The 25989-nt window shown below is 43.6% G+C and overlaps 2 protein-coding genes across 9 annotated transcripts; both read right to left on the reverse strand.

Annotated features, from left to right (window-relative positions):
- Positions 1-74: 74 nt before the first annotated feature.
- On the reverse strand, positions 75-8863 carry LOC147058516 (endoplasmic reticulum aminopeptidase 1-like). Of its 5 annotated transcripts, none has more exons than XM_085910636.1 (20): positions 8743-8863; positions 7932-8004; positions 7305-7788; positions 6927-7065; positions 6663-6797; positions 6195-6315; positions 5467-5621; positions 4970-5083; positions 4779-4910; positions 4564-4695; positions 3938-4021; positions 3673-3863; positions 3482-3561; positions 3126-3309; positions 2896-3052; positions 2210-2394; positions 1984-2145; positions 1532-1672; positions 1121-1202; positions 75-1025 (listed from the first exon to the last, which is right to left on the reverse strand). In XM_085910636.1, exons 3-20 carry the CDS (start codon positions 7781-7783, stop codon positions 858-860), a joined length of 2841 nt encoding a protein of 946 aa, XP_085766762.1. In that variant the 5' UTR covers positions 7784-7788; positions 7932-8004; positions 8743-8863; the 3' UTR covers positions 75-857. The 5 variants fall into 5 exon arrangements, with proteins under 5 accessions (XP_085766762.1, XP_085766760.1, XP_085766759.1 ...); XM_085910634.1 differs by having other exon boundaries at positions 7305-7791; XM_085910633.1 differs by having other exon boundaries at positions 7305-7807.
- A 1060-nt stretch (positions 8864-9923) lies between these two features.
- Positions 9924-25989, reverse strand: atosb (atos homolog b). 4 transcript variants are annotated; one of them, XM_085910498.1, is made up of 11 exons: positions 25633-25989; positions 18603-18750; positions 16046-16223; positions 15798-15910; positions 14187-15439; positions 12935-12993; positions 12704-12803; positions 12471-12629; positions 11636-11704; positions 10931-11136; positions 9924-10804 (listed from the first exon to the last, which is right to left on the reverse strand). In XM_085910498.1, the coding sequence occupies exons 5-11, from the start codon at positions 15321-15323 to the stop codon at positions 10651-10653; spliced, it is 1884 nt and encodes a 627-aa protein (XP_085766624.1). In that variant the 5' UTR covers positions 15324-15439; positions 15798-15910; positions 16046-16223; positions 18603-18750; positions 25633-25989; the 3' UTR covers positions 9924-10650. The 4 variants fall into 4 exon arrangements, with proteins under 4 accessions (XP_085766624.1, XP_085766623.1, XP_085766626.1 ...); XM_085910497.1 differs by having other exon boundaries at positions 14187-15480; positions 25633-25988; XM_085910500.1 differs by lacking the exon at positions 25633-25989 and adding an exon at positions 18939-19504 and having other exon boundaries at positions 14187-15480.

Consider the following 25989-nt stretch of genomic DNA (forward strand, 5'->3'; position numbering starts at 1 on the left):
GTATAGCAAGTTAGCATGTGGCAATGCAACACAAACCTTACGTAGTTAAGGGGGCTGTGACAAAATCAAATCTGTTGTATTTTTCTTTTTTTAATCCATGTGACAATGCAAGGTCAGCATGTTAAATTCATCAAGATTAAAAACAATTACATAGGACATTTGTGTTTCTTCATGCGTCGCAATGTTCAAGCAGCTAGTGAGTTGCTGTCATGGGACGTTCACTCCAAATGTATAAAGTCACGGTTGCAATACGATGCATGAAGTCAGCAGCAATGGACAACAATGTTCAACTTTTATAAAAACTTAAAGCAAGGCAACAGGTTCAAAAAGTGACGTCTGGTATCGTAGCATCTCTATCAACGAACAACAATATCAGTGCATTAGCAAAACATTGGCGCAAAATAATGTCTATCTTCATTCAAAAATTTATATTAAAGGGATAGTTGGAACGTTACACAAAGAAATGCATTGTCAACGGGTACTGTGAAGTCCAGAACTACTTTTCTTGTTCAGTATCGTAAGGCCTATTCCAGGATGACGATGGAAAAAAGGAGAAAAAAAAAAATCATATGGACAATTTGGAATCTGTAATTAACCTGTCAAGAGTCAGAGTAAAATAAGAAAGCCCACCCAACACGGGGGGGAGAACCCCAAGGTTCAATGTTCCGCCCATGAAACATTTCAACTTCAAACATGAATTTCATAATGACAAACTTCTGGGGTCAACCCAAAAACAACCAAGATGTTTCAGTAAGACTTTGTCCACTTGAGAAGTTCCTCTAAAAGTACGACCTACCTGTCACCCCCAAAAAACATGACAATTTGGGTAAGAAATTGAAAAAGTGTCTGTGTGACTATCACAAGTCCTCGTGAGTAACTCTCTGGCGTTTTCTCAACCAGGACTGCAGTATGGGCAAGTTGGTCTCGGCCCATTGTATGTTATCGGTGACGGTGTGGTAAGCCTGCTGGATACATCGCATCTCTGAGCCCGTCTCCGGCTCCAGGGAGCCGAAGAATTTTCCCATCTGAGCGCAAGAACGGAAATAAATGGGGAGATGAGAAAGATCAAGAGATGAACAACTCACGATGTGATGTATATGGAGATGCTAAGCTAACTCACCGACGTGAGCATGGTTTTTGTGGAATACAGGCTGGTCACTCCCGTCACCATGTGCGCTATGGAGGAGGAGCCAACTTCAAACCTGCAGAAGAGATTTCAATCGATTTCAATTCGATTCTTTTTCAACCGCATTGTCCAAATCGTTACGACTACGAAGGATTATGCGATTGGACGCCTCAAGACCTGACCCCATTTCAGTTCACTCCTGTAATCTAATGTTGGCTATCATTCAAAAAATGATAACACTTCTTACCTAATAGACCCCGGCTGAGACTTTGGAAATCAGACAGGGCACAGGCCGACAAGAAAGTAGTCCACATGTCGACACATGTCAGATATCTTGCTCGCTTTTGTAATAATAACCAATATCTCGAGTCATAAAAATCATTGGCGGCGCGGCTTACGACTGACTTTTTGATCAGGGTCTCCCAGTTAGCTCGGAGGAAGTCCCACGCTAGTCTGTGCCCTCGGGGGTTCCTGCTGATAGAGACCACCACTTCTGGGAGCTCTTGAGTTTTCACCATTTCACCGAGAAGACTCTGCTGCAGAAGCCTGGAGATGAAAGAAGAGAGCCACTGCTTGAAAAATGATTCAATCAATAAAAAAAATGAAATGTGAATACTCAAAGATCTATAGATATGCTGTAGGGGGCGCTACAGACCCATCTTTTTATACCTGTGTATGTTTCAAATTTTTTTTTTTTAAATGTTTCAACAAATTTGGTGTGTTCTCGTTTATGTATAGGCCCAAAACAATTTTTCAATTCATAATAATAATAATAATATTTGGGGGTGTCCCGAGTCCAATGTTAACAATCGATCCAAAATCATCTAAAAAAAAAAAAAATACAAATGAATACGTACCACTTCAGCCTTTTAGACAACGGGCTGATGGTCAAGGCAATCCTGATGCCGTTCTGGACAGACGCTTGCAAGGTCCGGCGGTAGCACTCAAAGAGGAAGTCCCAGCCTTCCTCTGTTTGAGCCCCGACAATATACACGGCCAAGGTGATGTCGACGGGGAGGCTGAAACCAGACGTCTTGGTTCGTCATCATCCTGACTCAAAGGTGAGGGAATGGCGGCTCTGACCTTATTTGGCCGTCCGAGTCCCTCCAAAGGTTGAAGATGTGCTTGGCTTTGCTCACGCAAGGAGTGTAGTTCCTGACGCAAGCGAACAGCAGCAGGTAGCTACGCATCGTCCGCTCGGACGACAAACCGGAGTCGTCCCACTTCTGAACGTCAATCAAATTCTTGAACAGGTCTAGCATAAAAGTCTGTGGACAAAACATGATAGTCAGGTGGAATTCATTATTAAATTAATTCATCTATTCTCTAATTTATCGAGCAAAATTGCTATGCTCTCTTTTGATTTAATCTCACGTTCAGTCTAATTGACCCCAAACTCAATTTCTTTTAGTGGTGTGTTCACTTTTATTGCCAGGGGGGGTTTTCAACTCGGGCCCGTCAATTTAGTAAAGTTGAAAAAAGATTCCATTTTCTGTCTTTGCATCTTTGGGTCAGTTTTAAGGGACCAAAAAAAAATGTTATTTTATTGTCACTTCCTTCTAATGAATCTGCATTTTACTTGCCAAATATCTGATTCGACATCAGGCTGATAATAAGCAAGTCGTGTGACGAAAGCCTTCAGACGTCAAATGAAACAAGTCAGACAGCATTTCAACTGCAAATCTTTAGACTTAATTATCTTTTTGACCTGCTCTGTCACACCAGTGTCTGTCTCCAAACCACAAAAACCACAAGGAGACTTGGCCAACCTTCATGCCGTCTTCGAGAAGTGCGATTTCCCTTCTTTCTATCAATTTATAGATGGGGATGAGCTCTCTGAAGCCCTGAGTCACGGTCATGATGTCGGTCTCTTTGGGCAGATAGGAAGCCAGCTCCAGAGCTGTTTCCAAGCTAACCTTCTTGATGCTGCAACACACACATTATATCGAAACATATACAAAATATAGCTGGATATGTTCCTAATTTGTGAAATCCTGACCTGGCTAGCCGGAAGACGTCATGCATGAGGCTGACGCGGTCCTTGCTGCTGAGCGCCGTGTGGTTGTAGTGCAGCAGTTTTATCAGATTCTTCCACCCGTCTTTGCCGTAGTGAACGATGTAGTAGCCGTTCATGTCTACGTTGAACTTGACCCAGTCCACATTGTTTGGGAGGCGCAGGAGATCTGTGGACGAGGAAGGAAGTTAAACTAAATGCAATTAAAGTACTGAACAAGCACAAAAACAGCAACATTTGTTTCATTATGTTAAATCATGAAATACGTCAATAAATATTGCATGCAAAACATGAGGAAGTCAATATTTATTTATTTTATTTTTTTTAAATCAACTTCTTACCTACTGTGGATTTCATCAGGTGGTGGTATGTTGTGGCAGAGTCGCTTGTCTTGTATGTCAGTGGAATTTTCCAAATGGACCTGAACACATCAGCGCTATTAAAATTGCATTTATAAAAAAGTGCACTTGGTTTTCAAATTTGAGTCTTGAGTCTAATGAGGATAAGCGGGATTTTTTATTTATTTTTTTACTTCTCGGCCTGGGTGGGGGGTTCGGTGGCGTCGGTGGATGAGGAGGGTTCAGGCGGAGGCTCTATCTTCAGGTAACGCTGCTGGGTGAGTAGGAGCTTGCGAGATTTTAATTCAACGTTGAGAAGCGGAAATCCCGTCTGTAGCGTCCACGTTTCCATGATGGTCTTGATGTCAAACTTCTCACCATCGTACTGTTTTGTGACCACACAAATCAACTTCAACATGTCCAAAACATGAGGTGATATTTTCATGCATCGAAACTTACTAATTCTCCAGATGGGAGGGTGAGCTTTGAGCAGAATTGTTTTTGCTTCGATGGTGCTCCTGGTAGATCATTCACATCGCAAACCTATTCAAGATATCAAATGAGATATAAACATATAGAAAATATTTCTGTCTTGTTCATTGTTATTTATTTATTGCTATATAGAAAATAAGGATTGGCATGCGACATAGAAAATGTTTCTGGCTTGTTAAATTTGATTTATTTATTGCTATATAGAATAAAAGGAGTGGCATGTTTTATAGAAAATGTTTCTGTCTTGTTAAATGTTATTCATTTATTTCTTGTAAAATTTTATTTGAATTGAGAAGACTTTGTTTTTTGTTTTCAAATACTGTGGAATGATTTTGAAAAATAATAGAGAGTAATACTGATTTATTTGAACTCAATATTGCAATTGTGATTTTTTTTCACTTTTTAATATTGCAAATAATATCGAGAAACATGTAGCAATGGTATCATTCAATGGAATGTTAAGTTTTGATAAGAGATAATCACAACTCCTCAGTGAGCTGCAGTAATCATATTTGTTTTCCGCAGAGGATAAAGAAGATTGCAAAAATGATTTGGCCCGGTAGCCTTTTTGCTGATGCACATCAATCACTCACATTGGTCAAGCTCTCCCACAGGTGGCTGTTGACTGTGTTTCTGTAGCTGTAACGTTTCAGGTAGCGGACGATCCCAACTTCGAACACTTCAGGTGTCAGGAAGTCTTTCAGCATGTTCAGAACGCAGGCTCCCTGAGACGCAAAGAGTGTAAAACAAAGAAAGAGGAAGTCATGGAGAGAAAGAAGAAAAAAACAAACAAAAAAAAACCACACACCTTATCGTAAGACATTTCATCAAACATTTCCTGGATCTCAGTGGGGTTTTCCACCGGGGTAGAAACAGGGTGCGATGAGGTGAGACTGTCGACCTCCATGGCGTTGTAGCACTTTCCCAAGAATAAGTCACTCTAAAAGAGAGAAGAGACTTGTTGATGGCTTTTGTACATGCTGAATCAGTCGCTCTCACCGCTTGGAGCTCCGGGTAGGTGGCGTCGACGGCTATCAACTCCATAAACTTGGCAAAACCCTCGTTGAGCCACAGGTCATTCCACCACTCCATCGTCACCAAATTGCCAAACCACTGCAACACAGAAGACAATGTACAAATATTCCAATATAGTGTGCAGCAAAAGTCCACACCCCCCCTAATCATATGCCAGGTTTTTGTGATATTGTGTTAAATTGCTTTTGTGTTTGTCTTGTTCCTCTTTTGTTTTAATTCTTTGTAAGTCACAGTGCTCCATGGTTGGTGGGCTATTTTTAGAACGGAGCCCTGGGCTACTCATGGCTTACTAGGACCCACTGGCGCCATTTTTGTTTGCCAATCATATTGCAATTTTTTTTTTAATCGATCTATCTTGGTTTTCTTTTATTATTACAAATACCTGGCATTTAAATAGGGGTGTGTAGACTTTCTACAGCCACTGTGAAATCCTTCACAATGATGCATTGCGGTGCTCTTGCCTGGTGCGCAAGCTCGTGAGCGATAATCTTGGCGATTTGCACTTTGTCTGAAATGGAGGATTTTTCCGGGTGCAAGAGAAGGGCGGCTTCTCTGTAGGTGGTCAGACCCCAGTTCTCCATCGCCCCCGACTGGAAATCGGGGATGGCGGCCAGGTCTGCGGGAACCAAAAGGAAAGACAAAACATCCAGTAATAAATAGATTAAAAAAAAAAATTATACATATATATCAGTGTGCTTGTTTGTCTTTCCGCCCATGTGTTGTTGAGACTTGTGAGAACACACACATAAGGCTTCATCACTGCCAGTCAATGTCATTTATCATCCGTCATGTGAAATGTGAAACGGAGACATGTCGTTCAACGACTGTCCCCCTGGCAGCTGCCAAATGGCAATTATTCATGATGACTGGCACTTTGTATATAAGAAATACCACAGCACCCGAGGTCATATGAGGATATATGCACACATGCAATGTACTATTGCGCAACTTTGGTTAGCACCCCTCTGACCTGTAATTCATGAAAACCACAACGTTGCACAGTAAAATAGACTCTCCATAATCCAGAATCAAAAGATTGCCTGTTTCTTGTTGGTGAAAACTTTTGTTGAATGCAAAGAAGCTAAATGTATTTGACTGAAAAGGTTTGAGGAAGTCAGGTTGGTTTCTCGTCGAACTGTTACGACATCTCACATTCTCGCTGCCGTCAAATGCCTCAAAACATGCTCACCCTGTTTGGGGAGTGGGTAAGGAATATCGAAGTAGTCGTCGTAAAATTCGAGCAGCTTCACAGCGGCGTCCAGCGCGAAGTCCGTCTGGTTGATTTTCTCAGCGACGGCGTAGACAGAAATCTGACGGCGATCGAGAATGCATCATTTTAGTTTGAACATAACGTTAACGTGTGGTGCCTTGCGATTTAGGTTTCAATCAAATAGAATCAACATTTTTAGAATAGGATATTCTGTCGATTAATGGAGCAAATTTTATTTTGCATGAATAAAATCCAAAGACTCAAATCATCTTTCTGTGAAAAAAATGTTGGCAGAAAATAAATTCTACCTTTTTCGGAGAACAGTTTTACATTTTTTAATTAAAATCAAAGACTCAAATTGAGATGCCCATATAAAAATAAAAAAAATGAAGTAATGTGAAAAAATGGTGACATTTGAATGAAGTTGGGAGTGAGGGTCTCCCTCACCTTGACGCCATGTTGGGTCATCTTGCTCACAGAGTGAAAGTCAGACACGATGAAGGCTACCAGGTATGTGCTCATCTTCACTGTGGTGGCAAAGTGATCCTCAAATACGTTTCCGGGCAATGCGACCGATTTTGTCTGTGACGTAACAGATACACAGCGACAACAAACGGTATAGCGACAGCAACAAAAACTGGAGAAACAAGTGCAGTCAGTCCACATATACACTCGTCGGACACGGTAGGCCTTCAGATAGTCCTCACGTACCTTGGGCATATTGGAAAGGGCGACGTGTTGCGGTTCCCGAATGATGGCGATGGTGAAGTTGGCTTTAAAGGCGGGCTCGTCGAAACAAGGGAAGGCTGCTCGGGCAAAGGTGGCTTCAAACTGCGTGGAGGCCATCATCCTAATAACATGAATACAAGGGTTTCACATGTCATTCCTCTCCAATCCAGTAGGGGGCAGCAATGAAGAACGTTGGTGCCAGCAGCCACATACACAGTGAGCTGACAAATATCAGAATCAGCATTGACCTCAATTCATTTAGATCTGATTGGCCCTTAATATTACTTTATCAAAAAATAAAACACAAACAGAAAAAAAAGTGTGGGGGGGGGGTTGAAAAGAAATAATAAAAACACTTACCGGAGCTCCTCACTGCTGGTGCGGTAGCTGCTCTTATAAAAACCGTGGTAGCTGTCTGACAGATTTGCAGAAAACTCCAAATGGACCTCGTAGTCCTCCCCTTGAGGGATCACTTTGTCTGACATCAGGGCAAGCTGCTGGTAAATGGAATTCTCCAAAATCTGAAGAGACTTCACCCCATCGGGCGTCTTGAGCCTCGCGTTGAAGGTCTTCAACTGCTTGGCGTGCAAAATGATAGCGTCGGTGTCTTCTAGCACATCCAACTGGATGCGAACCACGCCGGTGAAGGTCAGAGTGGTCAGATTGGGGTGAATGGTCAGGTCGTAATGGACGGGGATGACAGTTTGCGGGAGTCTCATCTGATCCCAGGGGAACGGCTGAGCACCGGTGACATCACGCAGACTTAATCGTGGAAGCTGTGCCCCAAACGCTTGGCCCAGGTGAAGAAAGACCATCAAGCCAAGAGGAGCCACAAACATGGTGGCTACTAAAACAGGAAACCACTTGATGGAATACAAATCAACGCACAAAAAAAAACACATGAACTATATGTAGAATGATAATTGTCTAGGTATTTAAAATGAGCAATGCTTTTTTAAATTGCTTCGTGGAGTTGAGATGATTTACCTGATTTTTAAATGAGGACAGGTTCAGGAATGTGGACCAAAATTAAAGTTGTCCCAGTTGAACCCGCGCCCTGCTGTAATGACAGTTATCATTGGAGCCCAAGCGAAGACGGTGCGCAGGGACCGTCAACAAAATATAATCCGAAACAATCAATCGGGAGCTCGCAGAAAATATTTATATAATTTAACAATGTTTGTATTTGTTGTTATTTAAAATAATAATTATTATCATTATTTAAACAACAATTTACCGTCCAATACTTGACAAGATTTCGGCAAATGCATGTAAATAGGAAAAGGGGGATTAAACAAATTTCAATGACAATGTGAGTAAATTTGTGTAAAATTCTGGGGGAATAAAAGGAATAACATGAAACGTAAAAAAATATGAATCCTCTTTGAAATCACTTCACTTTTAAACCTCGTATTTATCCGTGCAAATTCTTATTCATTTTGAAACCTTACAGTTGTAATTTGTTGACGGTCTCTGCGCACCGTCTCCGCGTCAACAATATTGTATTCCTCGCTCCAATGAAAAGTCTATTAAAAATCAACTTATAACATCATGTAGCTTGTTAGCTACATTACCATGGTTAGAAAGAAGCATTCATTGTTTTAATGATGCTGACGTTATTGGACCGACAACTCCGAATGTGCAATTATGTTCCTTCCTTTAGGCAACTTTGAGAGTCGCCTTATTAAAATATACCAAAAAAAAACATTCGATACATTCATAGACTCCGCATTGCTCATAATGTCGAGATACATACTTATATTTTGAAATCATAAGGTGTCAAAAGAATTATATTTACCGTTTCGATCCGGAAGCGCTCAGCAGACAGAGGTAGAAGAACAAGTGAAAGCGAATGGGCTGTCAAAAAGCAAATGCATGCTGGGAGATTTCAACTTCCTTCTCATCAATTTTTTTTTTTTTTTTGTGTAACCCAAATATCAGCGCCTCCCCCTTCTCATCAAATATCGCCGCGCAGCTCGTCTCAGCAGCCCCAATATTTAAAGTTACATACAGTGTCGCTCCTTGGGTGCCAAACTTTCAAGTTATATAATGTTATATATTTTTTATATATCATAATATATATATTTTTAAACCCATACTGTGTCGCTCCTTGTTTTTATGGTTCGGTTGGTTGTGTAATACCATTAGTAGCCAGAAGAGGGAAGCCCTGTCTATTTATAAGGAAGTACTGATTCTTTCTCAACGTAAAATAATATCCGACATAATTTTTTATGAACTTTTATTCCAAGGTCTATATAAAATAGAGCTAAAAAAAAGGTAGGGTCAAATAGTTTTGCCAAAACGACACATTTTTCTGTTTAAAAAAACAAATCCGATACGGTTGTTTTGCAATTCAACCCCAAATTGGGTCAAATTGAGCCAAATTCTTGGGTCAGTGCAATTTTTAACCCTGCAGTTTTAAGGCTGTTGAACAGTTAATTCGGGTAAGAAGGAAGGCAGCAACTTGGTTATTAAGGAACCATGATTTTAGACTTTTCAATGAACCCAACATGCATGTTTTGGGAATTTGTGAGGAAGAGTCTCTACTTTTGTTTTTGAATTGCGGTGCTATATAAAATTACTAAAGCCGATATTTGTGTTTACTTGCACATTGGTCCCCAAACATCCATAAATGATTGATTTAGAATATCATGGCTTTGTGTGCAGCACGCTGTTGTTAAAATTGTATTTTCATGGTTGCTACAGACACGTCATCTGGACGCCACACAAAATCACCACGTGGACCTTCCCCTACCTTCAGAGCCAAGTCGTCGGGAACACCCAGGCCCAAAGCGCATCTCCTCGTGTCGGCCACGGGCCAGGCCATTGAGAGTTACGTGGAAGCAATCTTTTAAGGCACCGCTGCATTTCGACAAAGAACAGGCTCAACGAATGAGTTTTTCTTGCCAGCTGAAATTTTTATTTATATGTACATATACTCCCCCCCCCCTGGATTTAAATACCCCCCCACCCCTCCCATTTCCTCCCTCCCTCAAATCCCATCCCCTCTCAGAGAGAGAAAGGTCGTCTGGCTTTAAAGGACACACTCTACTTTTTGTGCAGCATATTGCTTCTTAAGACATTTGCGAAAAACAAAAAATCCATAAATTAAAAAATACTACACATATTTTCATTCTGCTCTGGCATCAGATTGCTTTGAACAGAATCTAAAAAAATAAAATCTTTACAAAAGAAATAGCACATTGTCCCTCAGTCTGGCTACATAACAGGAAGTTGATTTGCCTTTCTCTTTTTTGTTGTTGACACAATGGACGACGGCCATCTTGGCTTGAATCGTCAAATGACGTCGGAGTCTTCTTTCGTGTCGGTCGACCGCAACGCGTATTTCGATTGTAATAAATCACACTTTGGTGAGTACTTCTGGAGTTCGGCCTGCAGTCAGAGTGAAGGACAACGTGATACGTACGGCACTCGAGGAAAAACTCAGGTGTTGAAGTCACAAGGCATGCAAGTTAAACGTGAGTCACCTCCAGATGTGTGAAGTCCGTATTCAGTCAGCGGTGTGCGCGGGTGTCAGTGTTTGTGCATTTCTTTGTACAGACTTTTGACCCATGTTGGATCAAGAGCGAGCCCTGTCGGCATTTTGGCTTTCCTAATCCAGTCCGTCCGTCCGTCCGTCCGTCCGTCCTTCCTTGTAAAATGCTGTCTCTTTGGCTCCCTCTCCTTTAGGAAGCACAGTCGGGGTTCACACGCGGGGGGAGTATTTGGGGTTACTTGGCACCTCGGTGAAAGATTTCAGCTCGTAAGGGATCCCCGTGTCCACTTCCACGGGCTTGCGGGAGAATAGCAGCCGAATATCATTGTGCAAGTAGATCTTCCCAGATTTGGAACTGTGGAATCTAAAAAAACAAAAACAAAAAAAACGATTGTATGAGAGATTTACAATACAAATGATGGGTTGAATTGAATTGAACGTCCTTTCAATGTGTCCATTTTTTTTTTAAACGTGAACGCTCCACTCCTACCTGAGATGTATCAGGTAGCAGAGAATCTTCCTGCAGTCTAGCGGCACGCTCCCCGCCGAGCCATGTTTCTTCCCGTCTCCGTCCTCCTCGACGGGCATCAGGAAGATGCGATGGCGCAGGAAGGTCATGTGATTGGTTGGCATGTCGTCAAAGTTGTACGTCACCAGGAACATCTTTACCACAGTTTTGTTGGGATTAAATAAGGTCTGGAAGGAAGAGAAGAATTTTGCTAGAGTTAACTGTCCAATAAAACACAACACAAAGATAAACGAATGCTTAACCACACTGTCTTGCCTTAGAATAGGTTGGTTTAGCTTAATGCAAACTACCATAGAGGCGTTAGCAAATAGCATCAAGTGGCGGTTGTAATAGCGCTTGAAGCTATTTGAACAAAATAAGTGCCGCAAATCATGTGGACAGACAATTTAACAATACTCATGGACATATATCCACAACGAGACAACATGACCCACTGTATCCTAGGGAGTCACAGTGGGAGTAAAAGTCTTAGTGTTAGCGTGACTATTATACTGCTCCCTGGTGGCCAAGGAACTGAATTAATCATAATGCACAACCTGCCAATAAAAATGGCATAGTTGGAAATCACTGATCTAGGTCCATTCATTAAAGTACTTGAAATTCTTAGTATTTTTTGGGCATTATTTTTTTATATGTGTTTTGTGTGGCTAAAGGTGATGAACTTACCACTTGAATGGTCCCTGCTTTGGGTATGCTGTAGCCTTTCTTTCCAAGCTGCTCCAGGGATATCAAACCCTGTGACACACAAAAACTATTTAGCATTCATTTTCTGCAATGTGACTTCTTTTGCTACGAGGAGTGCAATGCAAATTGGACACAGAAGGCCTTGAGTTAAAATTGCAAGGCAGAACATCTCAACTGTAAAGCAAAGATGTTAACCACATGTCCCACTGTGCCGCACTACACATATATTTTAGCTGCCAACATCATCAGCATGTGTTCACAGGCTCCAGACTGCCGCGAAATGGTGGAAATTTGAGACAGAGCAAGTAAATCTATCATCTACTCGCACATGTGCAACCAGTAAATTTGCTCCTTTACAAATTTCTTTAGATATTTTTTTTTTTTGTTGATGCCAAACTCTTGCGCCATTTGTCATAAATATAGTTGAAATGAGTGGAATGTGTGTTTATGGTAAACAAATAAAGTTTTCTTCAAACAAAAAAAAAAACAAATTCACCATCTTATAACAAACATCACTCAGCAAAAACTAGACTGGGCAAAATACTTTTTTCAAATAAACCAGACTGCTGCCATTTAGTGGTCTAAAGTAAAATTACACAAGAATGCAAAACAAAAAAAGTAGTCTGCTGCCATCTAGTGGTTTTAAATAAAATTACACAAAAACACAGGGAAAAAAAAAAAGTAACAGAGGCTTCTAATTCAAAAGATCTGTCCTAGGAACAGATAAAACCTTAAAGATTCATCTCACATGATCACACCTAATTATTTTCCTTACGAGCTAAAAGAGAGCATGGAAGGAGCACACTTAACCACTGACCAGGAAGGGCGAGGGGGCGCTGTGCTCGGAGATGTCGTAGTAGGTAACCTGCACGGGCAACGTGACGTGCTGCGGGCAGTAGGAGCCGCTGGCGCCGATCTCCGCCGTGAAGCCTTCGATGCGGCCGGATGGCGAGAAGCGTCCCTTTAGCATCGATTCCTAGGACGCGCACAAGAGAAGGAACGTGGTTACAACCGCCGCGACTTTATCAAAGGGTCTCATTTTTTTCATACCTCAAAGTTTCCTAAAAGTGATCTGCTGATGGAAGAAGAGGGCCAGCTGGAACGGGCCAAGGTTCTGCTGTCGGCGTGTCGACCGCTGCGTAACTGGCGGCTGAAAACGAGCACACCGACGCGGAGGGAGGGTCTAAGTAGCGGCGCAAACAATCTCCACTTCACTCGTATTCAATTGCAGGCACTCAATTCGTGAACTCTCAACGAGTTTGTACATTTGCGTGTACCGACCTTTTGACACGCGGACTGCTTTTCAGTCGTCTCCCTGACCTTGTACAGTCTGTGGCACACTAAAAGCAAAAAAAAAGGAAAACAATGTTAGTTTTGGTAATTGTTGCAATAGTTGTGTGCCTGCTTAAAAAAAAAAGAAAATTCAATAAAAAAAAAAAAAAAAAAGCATCTTTTACTCAGGCAATTCAACTCAACGCAAACTGACCAAATTCGGCTCTTTTTTGGAAAATCTACATTTTACCTTTCTAATGTACTTTACAGGTGTCAAATGAACGTTATTCTGTGCCAGTACCTCGAGCTCTCTTCCTGACTGGCCGTTACTCTGGCCGCGTAACATTAACAAAGGCTTACCACAAGGCCATTCATCGTTAAGGTCACCCGCTCGTCAGGTGACCCCGCCCCGGGCCGGCCGTTCGCTCCTTCTCCTCCCGACGGCCGCTCTTTGTCATGGTGGCCTGGTCACTTGGTTTCGCCGGCGCATCGTGAGTATTCAAAGTCAAAGATCCAAACGGGCGACGATGACGATGATGTCATCACTTTTAAGCCATCTGCGAGCGGCCTTTGCCCCTCCCCCCCCTTTCAATTGCATCGCACCACTTTACTTATGGAAGTCTATTGTCGTCCCATCACCCCACCGGCCATTCAAAGCTCTTTCTGGTCTTCCTTGTGTTGACTTCCAGAACGGTTACGCGAGAGGACGCGTGTGCACGTGCCATTGTTTGTCTTTCTGTACACGTTGCGAGCCCACTCGAGCCGGAACAATGATCACCCAACACGCCATTCGGCTTCGTTCTGGAGATACTCGTGTTGTTCCGGACAGGTGGGGCTAATCTTTCACGTTTGCTTATTGGTTGTTTGTTTTCCGAAAAAAAAATATGAATTTAAAATCACCTCAACATGTTGACGCAAAAGCTGCTATGAATGTAGTTAGTTTCAGTTTCTTTTTTTAATCTACGTTTTCAGTTATCTGAAAGAACAAAATTCGATTTTTTTTTATTTCATTTTCATCAAGAAAATATTTCAAGTTTAAATTGATTTTTTAATTTTGTTCCATTTGTTAACTACAACAACGTTGGGTGAGATGGCTCTGGCCTCTGGGCCTTGAGTTTGACACCTGTGATATGAAGTTCTACTCTATTAAAAGTGACCTCTCATATAAGAAAAAAAAAAATCAGATCTTTCCATTGATGGAAAATGCAGAAATTCCAAATCCTGCCTCGACCAAAAACTGCGTGTAGGAGTGTACGCTGACCTTAGAAGGAAGAAGGTGGTTCCAGTATGGAGCAGCTTTAGCGTCAGTGCTACGACACGATCCCAGCCCCGGAGACAGCAAGGAAAGCCTGCTCCTCTTGGAGGTAGACGGGCCCTCGTCTTCCGAGCACGACTCGGCCGTTTCGCCGGGCGACAGCAACCTCTTTTTGGCCGGCCAGTGGCCCGCCGCTGACAAACGGTGGCCGTTGCCGCTGGGGGTCTTTTCCCACGAAGCCAGCCCGTTTGAGGAAGAAGCAGTCTGGGTGGCACTCCGCTCGGGTGGGGACGATTCCAACCCGACGTCCCATTCCGTGGCCTCTCCTGGTTCTTGGAGTTCTGTGTGGTGCGGGGGAGAGAAGGGGCCCGGTGGGCTGGCGGGGCTGGCGGGACTCGGGGGCTCGTATGTGGGCATGTCGTACAAATGAGGGCTGGGCTGGCCTCCGGCTGCGCCATTGCTACAACTCTCGTTTCCGGGGCTTCCTATGGAATAAGCGGGTGGGCGCCCCCCGTTTGGCGCTTCGGGTCTGGCTGAGCTTCCCAGAGACGGGTCGCACATTGGGGGGGATTTTGGCGAGAGGGGAGAGAACACGTCGGGGACGGGCCTGTCGTGATTGTGCTGAGCCGGACGACGGGAGGGGTTGTGGCTCGGGGACAGTGGGGGGGATCTGGGCAACCCCCCGCCCTCAGAGTCTCTGTGCTCCATTGGTGTGCAAGAATAGAGTGAACCACAACCGCCGGAGCTCTTGACTAGCCCCATCAACGCCGCTGGCATTGGAGCCGGCCCACACAGCACTCCTCCCTCCAGTACGTCTATGTCAGGACAGTCCGCCACATGGGGGCGCTTGTGAGTCAACTGAGGCTCCTCCAGCCCTCTTTTCACACCCAAACGAACAGGCCTGGGTTGGGCATCACTGTGGGACTCAGTGGAGGTAGCGAAACCACCTAACTGTGAGAAAATGGAGAGTTGATAGACCTTTTGATGGCGCAAATCCTCTTGGTCAAAGTGCCGGGCAGCCCCCGGTCTGACGGCAGAGTCCGGGCCCAGTGCAGGCGCCGTGGGAGGAGGCAGGTCCCCCTCCTGGGCTGGAAGCTCCAGTTGAGCTTTTTTGTGGGAAAGCTCCACATGAATGTGCCGCATGATTGCCTAGCTTGCAAGATGACAGAAAGAGGCTGGTGGGAGAGCAACGGGGGTCCTCTCAAGCCAGGAAAGGAGGTTCCACAGAACTGTGAAGTCCTACAGTTCCTGTTTGGTGACTGTCATCCAGCGTGAATCAGCAAGATGAGTCGCACAGCCCCTTAAAAGGGAGGGGAAAAAAAAAATTGCATAAATATTAAAGCAAAGCATTCTTCTGCCAATGCTCTCAAAGCTTGGCCTTCAGAATAAGAGCACAATACAGGAAGTGAGACTAACTGCATAGATTTTGCTAACTAAACAGCGCTCTTGATAAAATTATGATAATTGTTTTTTATATAGTAGGTTTTTTTTTTTCATTTTGGGTCAATTCCAGATTAAAATAGTATCAATTAGTATAGACTAACAGAGTCTAACTATATTTTGGGGCTGGACTGGTTGGATTTCGAATGAATTGGCTTATCTCATAGTTCAAACCACCTCTGTGCCTGTCCTTCTGTAATTGGGCCCACGCAGACACACAGCATCTGGAAGTCGTGTCCGTCCGGGAAAGAAAAGGCTCTACAAAAGCAACATGTCTACCACCAAAGCATCTGCCAAGGAAAGATATTTCCAAGTTTAGAAATGAGTCTACAGGTCAAGAAGCAGAAGCAGACAAAATGGCTTGCCACAAAATAGTACACATTTATTTCCGGATGTTTCTCAATCATCTCGACTTGCACACCTACCAAAGTGATACGTCAGTGTTGCGTCAGGCTCCCGAGCGAAGGTCCTTCTGAACCAGAGGTGACTCTAGTGGGACTCCATCTGTGATTGGCCGACAGCCACACGCGGCCGCCTTTGTCACCTGGGCGTGCTTTGCAGAAGAACTCTGACATCATGACGGGGTCATAACACCCAGAAGACCTGAGGACACAAAAACGACCAAAATCAGAATATTTTGCTTGGTCAGATGTTTGGAGATGACATTTCAACTGCTGCATTAGAATGTTCCAAACACAGAAGTCCAAAACAAGAAGAGCATCAGATGAAAAGTGATCTGTGCTGCAAAAGGGAGATGGAAGCCTGGCGAGGGCATGCCTGACCCACTTGGACCAGAACTTGGGAATGTACTGGGGGGGAGATGTCGCAGTGAAATGTTGCCGTGGCAACAAGTAGCCCAAGGATAACGGTTCCTTTGTACTTGCCCACAAAGAGGAAGAAGAAAAGCAGAGGGAGTAGTGGAGGTGTCGGTGTTGGTGGGGGCGCGTTTGGGACTGGGACTTAGTTTTGGAAAGATGCTGTGCCAAGAAAATATTTACAAACGCGAGTAAAATAGCAGCTGTCGTGAATTTGGTATCTAGTCAAAAATATCAACAGACATTGTGGATGTCCAACCATCTTGGCAGGAAAAATGTCATCGAGATGAAATATAGGAGCAAAGCATAAGTTAATAGATCCTAATTTGCTGTCAAAAAGGTGTAAATGTGAATTCCTCAAAGGGGATGAAAATGTCTGGCAAACATCTAGTAGCAGGTGCCGTGCACCATGAATCACCAAGAGACAACGTTTTGTTACCTGCAATTACTCACATGACATATGGTCGTATTAAAGTGTCTTCCTTTGGGAAATGGAAGCAAAGCAGTCAGAGAAAAAAAAAAAAAAAACAACCACACTGTAGCTTCATTTGGCTGAAGCTAAGGTGCAGTTCATTCACCGACATAAAGAAAAACATTATATTGTTGATTTCTTGCATGCGTGTTGGGCAGGAAGCAAGAAAACATGATTTCACAGTTCACAAATGAAAAGACATCTCGGATCTCCCATCACGGCAGGTGGGGTCCCCTGAGGCCAAGGCCCCAAAAGGGTCGGTCGGCGAGAGAGAGAGGGGGATGGGCAAGGCGAGCGATAGAGAAGCAAGAGTATTTATAGTCGTCTGTGTCGGAGCTCATCGGAGCACCCAAAGGCTCGGTGCTGGGTCCCATTTGATTTCTGACCCTATTTTAAACTTTATAAAGAAGCTACTTGGCAGCCGCCGCCTTTTGACTCGCCAGCTGGGAAGGAAAGAAAACACCTGAGGCAAAATTGTCAGTTGCTTCAAAACTAAAATTCAAAAATCAAAACTTTAATGATACTCCCAGAAATGCAATGCTGATCTAATTGGACTCTTTGAATATGGGACGGGACATGAGCTAGAAAACAATAATCTGGCAGACTTATCACCAAATTGTTAATAAGTCACACGGGTGGTGGCTCACTTGTTTTTTTTTGGCAACCGCAAAGGAAGGGGAAGCACAATAGGAGTGGTTGAAAATGGAGTGAATTATGACAATCATAAAAAAAAAAAAAAAAAAAAACTGTTGACGCAGAAACAACACTTCTCGTGAGGAATCGAGGCTACAAAACTAAAAGGTGGTCATTTCACAATTATATGACTGAAAGAGCCGCTCGGGGATTCGGACAAGAGGATTTGACGCACTCCCTAAAAATACTGCAAGTCATTTTTAGACCGAAGAGAAAGAACGCCGCGATACCTTCGACGTTACGCATTCGAGTCAAGACCAATGCAGATGTTACGGTTTGATAGTGGCAAAAAAAGACTTTCCGATCGAAAAACTCGATTTTAGCAGCTATGCTAAGTGACCGGGAAGATGTATGGAGGAGAGGAGTGGGTCAAAGGTCACAGCCATTTTTTTCATTACATCCCTACTAAACAAACACACTTTGACTGGAGTCCCACAATTTTTTTTTTTTTTTTTTTGGTGTCCTCACTGCAGTTTCACCAAGCGGAGGTGTGATTGCATCAGTAGGGCAAGTCCACAGCCAGCTTCCCAAATAGTTTCCGTCGAGATCCTTAACTCGTCAAACTCATACCTTTAAACGTAACACGAGAGGACACTGTTCTTCCGAGCTTAGCCGTCCAGCCGGCGATTAGATTGCAGGAGCCGTGTACGGTTTGGAAATCTGATGTCACCTCGTGGACAAGGGGGATGGAATGACAGCTGGCTGTGCGTGTTTATGAGTGAAAAAGAAAAAGGACTAAAGGGAAAGGAGAGTGACTGAAAACTTGTGAAGCTCTGAGGGAACGCGGTTGGCGACTCGCCCGCAAACAAAAGCCGGGCCAGCAGACTCTAAGCTGGCTCAGTGAGGAAATAGTTGCTGAGAAGGCGATTTGACCCCGGGGTCCCCCCCGCTCGGTGGCCGTTTGTCTTTCTGTCGTGTGGCCATTTTAGGAGAGCCCAGCGAGCGACGCGATTCCAATTAACAGGCTGCCAGTTTGACGTGGGGAGAACGTGTGACGCTCACCTTCGATTCCGGTGAAGTTTCTGCTCGGCTTCCTCTCTTTAGTGGGATGTGGCTGTTTTCCAGGTCGTCTTGTCTCCTCTTTGCTCAACTTCCTCCACAATTGTTGAGAGTCGCCTTGCTTGCTTGTTTTGAGTCTTGCTTTTCCTCCCTGAGTAACACACACACAAAACTTAAAGCCATCAACAACAACTCTCAGCCCCCCCCCACACACACACACACACAGTCTCTCTCGCCCTCCCTCGCCCCCCCCTTGCCTCTTCCTTTCTCTCATTCGCGCCTCTGCACACCATCTCGAGCACAAAAGCCCCCTCACATGCTTGGTCCTCTCGTCCTCACCCCCTCATCTCGTTCTTGCATAGCAGCCCCTTTAAAAGCGTCTCTCAGGATCGCACCCTCCCTCCGCACTCTGACTGTTTTCTTCCTTCCTCTCAGCTGTTAGTAGAGCGAGGCCTGCTTTGCTCACTCAGCAAGAGAGGACATATACAGACTAGGGAAGTTGGAAGGGGGCGGGGGGGTTGGTGTTATGCTATCAGTTGATTGGCCAGAGAAAAGGTGGGCCAGCTGGAGTAATCGGCATTCTGATAGGTCAGGGGGGCACCTGAAGCTCCGCCCACCTGCTCATGCTTGTTTTATGTCAATAGTAGAAAAAGCCTTAAAATGAACAACTGTAGTCGACAATTGTTTATCTCCGTTCACAAAGACAATAAAAATGAAAAAAAAAAAAAGGCAATTTAGCGCAAATTCAACAATCAATACTTTCTCCCCTTCCGTGACGACTCGCATGTGTTTAGCATGTGAGGTGCACGTTGTACCCAGCTGAGAGCTTATCTACGGCAATGAAGTGCAGATAGAGAATGTGGAAGAAGTTTATCAGCTGAGCACCAGGAGCAACGTGTAGGCAACGTGCGCATTGTGCCATCTGCGTGCTAAATGAGAGCTACGTTGTTGACGAAGCAAAAAAAAAAAACACAATTTCGAAGCAACCGTACGGCGCTGCCGGTGGGTGAAGATTAAGAAACAAACATGCCCGAAGTTGTCAATGAAAACCAACGGCGTACAATTTTGCCCGCTTTTGTTACAGCCACAAACAGACATCGCCGCTTTTCTCTTTATCTTTATTTCGCAAAAACTTGTGGATTGTTATTAGACGTGTGCTGGTTTTGACATGTGAGCTAGCGCATGCTATTGATAGCGCCGTGCGCCTGACAGATTCATCGACTCGCGTTTTTGTCCCCGTTTCAACAATCTGCTTCGTTGGTCACGTGTACTGAACATAAACTGCCTGGCCAAGAAAAAGGAATTGCAATTTGTTGCATGAGACACATTTGCATTTCCACCCACTAACTCACATTTAGTGTCCTTTAAAGAGCACACGTTGCCATCCATATATGGTCAAAAGAGGCGTGTCATGTACATTAAGCCAACCCCTTCCCATGCAGTTCGGCTGAGTGAAGCCGAGAAGACAGAAAGCATTGAAAACAACACCGACATTCCATTGCAAGCATGTATGGAAGGCCCAGAGGGCGCATGGCAATTTGTTTTGATTTTCTTTCTCTTCAAATAAAAGATCATTTCATTAAAATTGAAGACAAAAAGAGGAAGAAGCCAAGTAGCAGGAGGGTGTGAGAGGAAAGTGTATGCGATGATGTTGGGAGGGGTAGTTGCACTGGTTGGTTGTTGTTGTAACACTTAACATAGTTGAAGAGGCATGGACCTCTCGTTCACTTGTTAAGTGCATACAGGCGTGCATTCTTATTTATGAGCTTAAAGGTTGGAAGTGTTTGCACGTTTGAAGCAGCCAAAAGCAATACACAGTCGACTGCAGGAACTCTGCAATGTTTTGACATTTCCACAACGAATGAATCAGAAGCAATTTGGTTTTACTATGTAGAAATATTGAGAAGAAACTCAAATTTAAGATGATGTGTAATTATCATGACAGAGCCAGCGCTAGTGTAGCAATAATATTGTTACGTCATAGCGTAAGCAATATGTTTGGGTACAATGCTCAATTGTTTTGGAGTGATACCCCCCCCCCACACACACACGCTAAATTCCAAGTTTTGCCCCACCCACACTGTCCTTTTTCATATTCTTGAGTCATCTGTCACAGTTGGGTGATTTGAAGTCTCTGTGGCATGTTTGAGCAGCTGGGTGTGGATGCATAAACTCCCAAAGTGGGAACCACACAGGTTTACGTAGCATTAGCATAGATTGTATTGTCCCAGAAAATGGCGGTGGCTAGTCTCCGGCTGAATCTTTAAGTGCTTTTATTTCTCGTGCTGAACACAGCAAAGATTCTACATGTAACAACAACAACAACAACAAAAACAACATTGCGTGAATTGCCAGCCCTTTTAATAGACCTTTGACGTCTATATGTGTCAATGGCGGTGAATGAGTTAATCTATTACCACCAGTGACATTTGAATAAACTTAGTAAACAAACATGATAACCAAAAGCTATTATTTGGACCATGCGCTTATAATTGGACTGTGCTGAAAGTCCTTTACAGCGGGCTTGCCCTTTCTAAACAAACAAACATTGGCAGCATACTGTGTACACAGTTAAACAGTAGACCCAGCAGTGAGATCTAAAACAAGACTGTTCGTGTTTTTGTCACCGCGTCCACATTGTTATTTTATTTATTTTTTTAACTGTGGTCAACTTCTTGTATGATAGGAATGTTAAAAAAGTGATATGTCTTTATGCAAGTTGTTCGTTATTAGTTACTGATGAAGGGAGCTAGCTAGCTAGCTTGCTAACTGCATGCCAAAAATGGGCCAAGTAATAAATAAGAATTTTGGTCCAAGATCAGTCTTACACATTTATATCATTCTTTAAACTTATAACCCGGACAAGAATAAGTGATGCCCACAGTTTAACCCGAAACAAATTAAATTCCATTATTTCTTGAAACAGATGATGTTCAACCTCAGAGGTTCCACAATGAAATTCTTCCAGCCACAGGAGACAAATAGTTCAAATACTTGCTCACATTACAAAAGAAATGTGAGGCAGAAAAAAAAAACAAGAGTGGGGAAGAAAAACAAACCCACATGACTGATATGCAGCAGTGACACACTCAAGGGAGGAAACGCAGCGATATGGAGGAGTGTGAATTTTTAGTGACAGGCCAGCCCAGTTTAGAGGATGGAATGTTTCACGGAAAATATGCAGAAAGGACAGAAAATAACGCCACCTCTTCACCCTTTTTAGGCCCTTGAATCTTCTGCCCACGTTTATTTGTGGCTCACTCTTCAATCTTCCCACAAATCTTTAAAAATGAACTTTCTTCAGTGGCGTGGACGGGTCACAAGGAGAGAAAAGAGTCTTTGGAGATAACAGTCAGTCATTGGTTGGCCCATTTGTTTTCTACTTTGTCTTGCTAACGCAGACTTGAGATACAAGTGCTGTATGGTGGCAGGTGAGAAGATAACACGGGTAAATATTGAAAAATATCACTCAAAACTGAGGATTACTGTCAAAATAAACATGAAACTGAGAGAATTATTGATTCAACAACTTTAGAGCCTTTGTCATTGAAACGCTAACAAACAATGGGAAACACCGTAGACACATGGGGGGGGGGTGGAGGGGTGGGGAGGGGAAGTGCAGGGAGAGGCCATGCAAGGGTTAATCCTGAGATCAGTGCAACACACAAAAACAAACCCATAGTCCTTAAGCAGCAGTTAGAAGATTTAATGTTGCTGGAGTTGCAGCTTTGTTTTATGCCTTGGAGCTACCAAAATGAACCGAGGACAAGTTAGCGAGAGCACATCTGGTCGTGTGACTAATACTGGGTGTCTCAAAGCCATCAAGCCAAATATTCAATAAAAACATTCACAGTACTGGACATTCAAAGTATATTTATACAAACAAATAGTACCCAAACAGTTTTCTAACTTGCTGTTGCAAGAAAAAGAATAAACATTTGTTTTTTTTAAAGTAATTGTTATGTATGACAATCCATAACTGTCCGCTGAAAATATTTGATTCAAAATGCAGATGTCCCTTGGTTGTTGTTCCCCCAAAAATGCAAAGGAACCTGCCAAGAACTGATAAATAGCAGCAGTTCAGAGAGCAACGTCACAGCCGAGTTGCTTCCAGAATCCAAATGGTGACGGACCGGCAAAGGACACAAATACAAACATGTATACAAAAATACACTAATGCAGCGACTACAAATAATGGCCGGATATATTCCCTCAAGATAAACAAACAGCTCCAAGGCTTCACTTTACTTTGGCTTTAAGTGTGGAAAAGAAACACGTTGTCGAAAGGCGGGTACTGTGATTCACGTTTCGTTTGTGGAATATAAATTAAACCGGCAAATTCCACCTGGTTTTAATCCACCTCAGGGGGCGGCCATTTTGAAAATGACATCACAGCTCACAACCAATCACAGCTCACCAGTTCTCTGACGCTGAGCCATGATTGGTTGTAACCAGAGCCCTGATAACTGTGATGTCATTTTCACACAGTAAGTGGCAAAATGGCCACCATCAGATATTAGGTGAATTTAGCTGCATTGCTCATTATCCACAAATGCAATATTAATCAAAATGTCGTGTTTAGACTAATGCGGGCACGTACAACATATTCTTGTAAAAACATTTTTGGGTTGACTTCCCCTTTAATGTTAAGAGCAGTTTAAAAATATGATTGAAAAGGTAATACTCAAAAAGTGCTTTGTGACATCCAACTAAGATGGAGGACTGTGAATAATACTATGGACACAGCAAGGCACCGGATGAGTTTGAGTGGGCTAGAGTGAACAGGTCTAAGCTCGATAAGCTCCACGGTGACCTATATAATGCATAGATTTTCATCTCGACCTACACGTTCCGCATTGGGTGACAATGCAGAACAGAATCCATTTAGGGAGATTGAATGGGCGTTAAGTTGTGATCTCGGCGGCTATTTTGTTACCGTGACTCAGTATGAGACAGTTTTAAGGTAATAGGCATCAGGATTTTTCGAATTCGAATAAAAAGATGATTGACGAGGTGAAACAGTTGAGTGGAGGCTTCTTGGAATCCATCGCTCCAAATAAATAGGACTGACCGAAAACAGAAAGAAACCGGGACCGGGTACCATTTACTTTGGGTCGTTGTCCGTCTGCACTGTGAAGCGCCATCCAAAAGCACTTGGCTGAATATGAGCAGAAAATATTACCCCAAGCACTTCAGAATTCATGCGACTCCCATCATCATCAAAAAAATTAAATAATACAGACCCATTGGCAGCCATGGGCAACCACCTGGCCATAAAATGGCTGAGCAGCCATTCCAAATTTTGTCCCAAAATTCCAAACCCAGAGTGCATACCATATGCTGGAAATTGCAGCAGATGTTGAATATTGGTTGCTTTTGCCGGTTTGACTATTTTACAGTCAACACAATTCTAGCGGTAGGCAAAATGGCATTGAAGTGAAAGTGATAGAGGAAAAGTCACAGGCTAGACATTCCCTTCTCTAAACGTTCCAATGACCCTTTAGAGATCAATATGTCTTTATTGTCTGAGGTATTAAAACACTAATTACAACACAAGTGCAATGTGCACACATCGCTCTCTTTCATACACATTCTGAGGGAGATCAATAAATCTCCACGGCGGCGTTGACCCGCATAATCTCTGATATCAAATCCGACGGCGACAACAAACCCTCAACGTCACAGAGCGATTGAATCGAATTCCACACATGCGAGAAGTTGTACATTCGTTGCTGCCATTGTGTTCTGTTCCGTCGACGAATAACGGCCCTCAGTCGAGAGCCCATCTGACGTGCACGTGGATGAATGTGCCGCGGCTTCTTTGCGGCCAAGGCGTCGTTTGTCTTCATAGAGAGCCAGAGGACCCCGGAACAGGCTTGCCTGGTTAATCAGTTTCACGTGGCTCACGATGTGCGGGAACGTGTAAACTGTCCCACGAGATGCTGAAGGCTAAGACGTTTTTTTTTTTTGGGTTAGCATCAACCTTAAAGCTGAGGTTGAGGGTTCGAATCTTCATGTTGCTCACCCTCCAGCTTAATGAGGTGAGGACAAGTGGATGTAACAATGGACTCTTCTTTGTACAAGCTTACTAAAATATATCAAGCTAATTGTCCGCAGGCCTTAACCCTGCTGAGGAACATTTACCTCGCCTTCAGGCTGATGGCTAAGACGCCCATGACGTCACACTCAGCTGAGGACAAAGCCCACTGGTTTCTGCCAGACAGAAAGGTGGGGAGGGGGGGGTTGAAAGGAAGAAAGGAGGGAGACTGGAAAAGATGTCGACTCGCAGATGCAATCCGCCTACTTCGTGTATGTCTCGATGCAGAGAGGTGAGTGGGCACGGCGCTGAGCTCATGTATCCGTCAATGCCATCATGCCCTGGCTTGTCAGGACAAGGGATGACCCCCACAGAGCATGTGAGCATTATATCACCACCGAGACTCTATTGCACCAATGCATCTGAGCACTGCATGTAATCCCCATGTGCAATATCCTCCCCTCACAGTCATCACTATCAATCTACCCACTGAGGTCTATGCCAGGAATAATTGCTCCATCCATCCATCTGTCTGTTTTAGCAAAGTAAAAAATAAAAAAAAAGCAGGTGCCTGCACTGTTTCCTGTAGATTCCTTATGTGCAGTTAAATGAAATGGAACCAAATGTTGAATACAGTGGGATTATGATCCCAATCCACCGCAGACTGCTCACAGAAAAAAGGCAGACAAAGCAGGGGAACGCCCCCCTCCGCCCAGCAAGCTGCTGTCAGGGCCATCAACTGGTTCAGGCTGGATTCCAGGCATTCTTATACTTAAGATATCAATTCATCGATCATGTACATGGCAAACCGATGACCGGCATGTCAAGAACACCACCCACCCCCTAAAAATAAACCTCAACCATCAAAGAACGCCAGTCTGTTTCCACCACACAATGCTATACTTAAAGTTGGCACACACACACACACACACACACACACATACACAAAGATGAGGCAACGAGCTGGTGAAAAAAAATAATCATGAAGGTTCTTACCGAGATAAATGTCCACTAGGAAAGGAAAATCACAGCCTGGCGACCTTCACTGACGTGTCGTTTGGCCCTTTGGATAGATTTTTGTCGTGTTGCTCGCTTTGACGGAATCCAGGTAGGTTCGAGAACCGTACAAGGCCAAAATCGAGTTACAAGATTGAAAATGACCCTCAAATGCCCAAAATACGCGTCTTCTCACTTTCCAGGGAGGATGTTAGGGTTTCTATCCGACTCTTATCAAGCACAATACTGGTCTTTTCTTGTGCTGTCTGATTTTCGAGTGCTCGCAGCTGTTTTCGTTGTTCCAACCTTTTGCCTCGGAGTTCTCCCCTGTGCCTTTAAACGACGACGTTTCCGGGG

Source organism: Syngnathus leptorhynchus, chromosome 4 (assembly GCF_054491065.1).
Source record: "Syngnathus leptorhynchus isolate UIUO chromosome 4, UIUO_Slep, whole genome shotgun sequence".
In the NCBI taxonomy this organism is placed as follows: Eukaryota; Metazoa; Chordata; class Actinopteri; order Syngnathiformes; family Syngnathidae; genus Syngnathus; species Syngnathus leptorhynchus.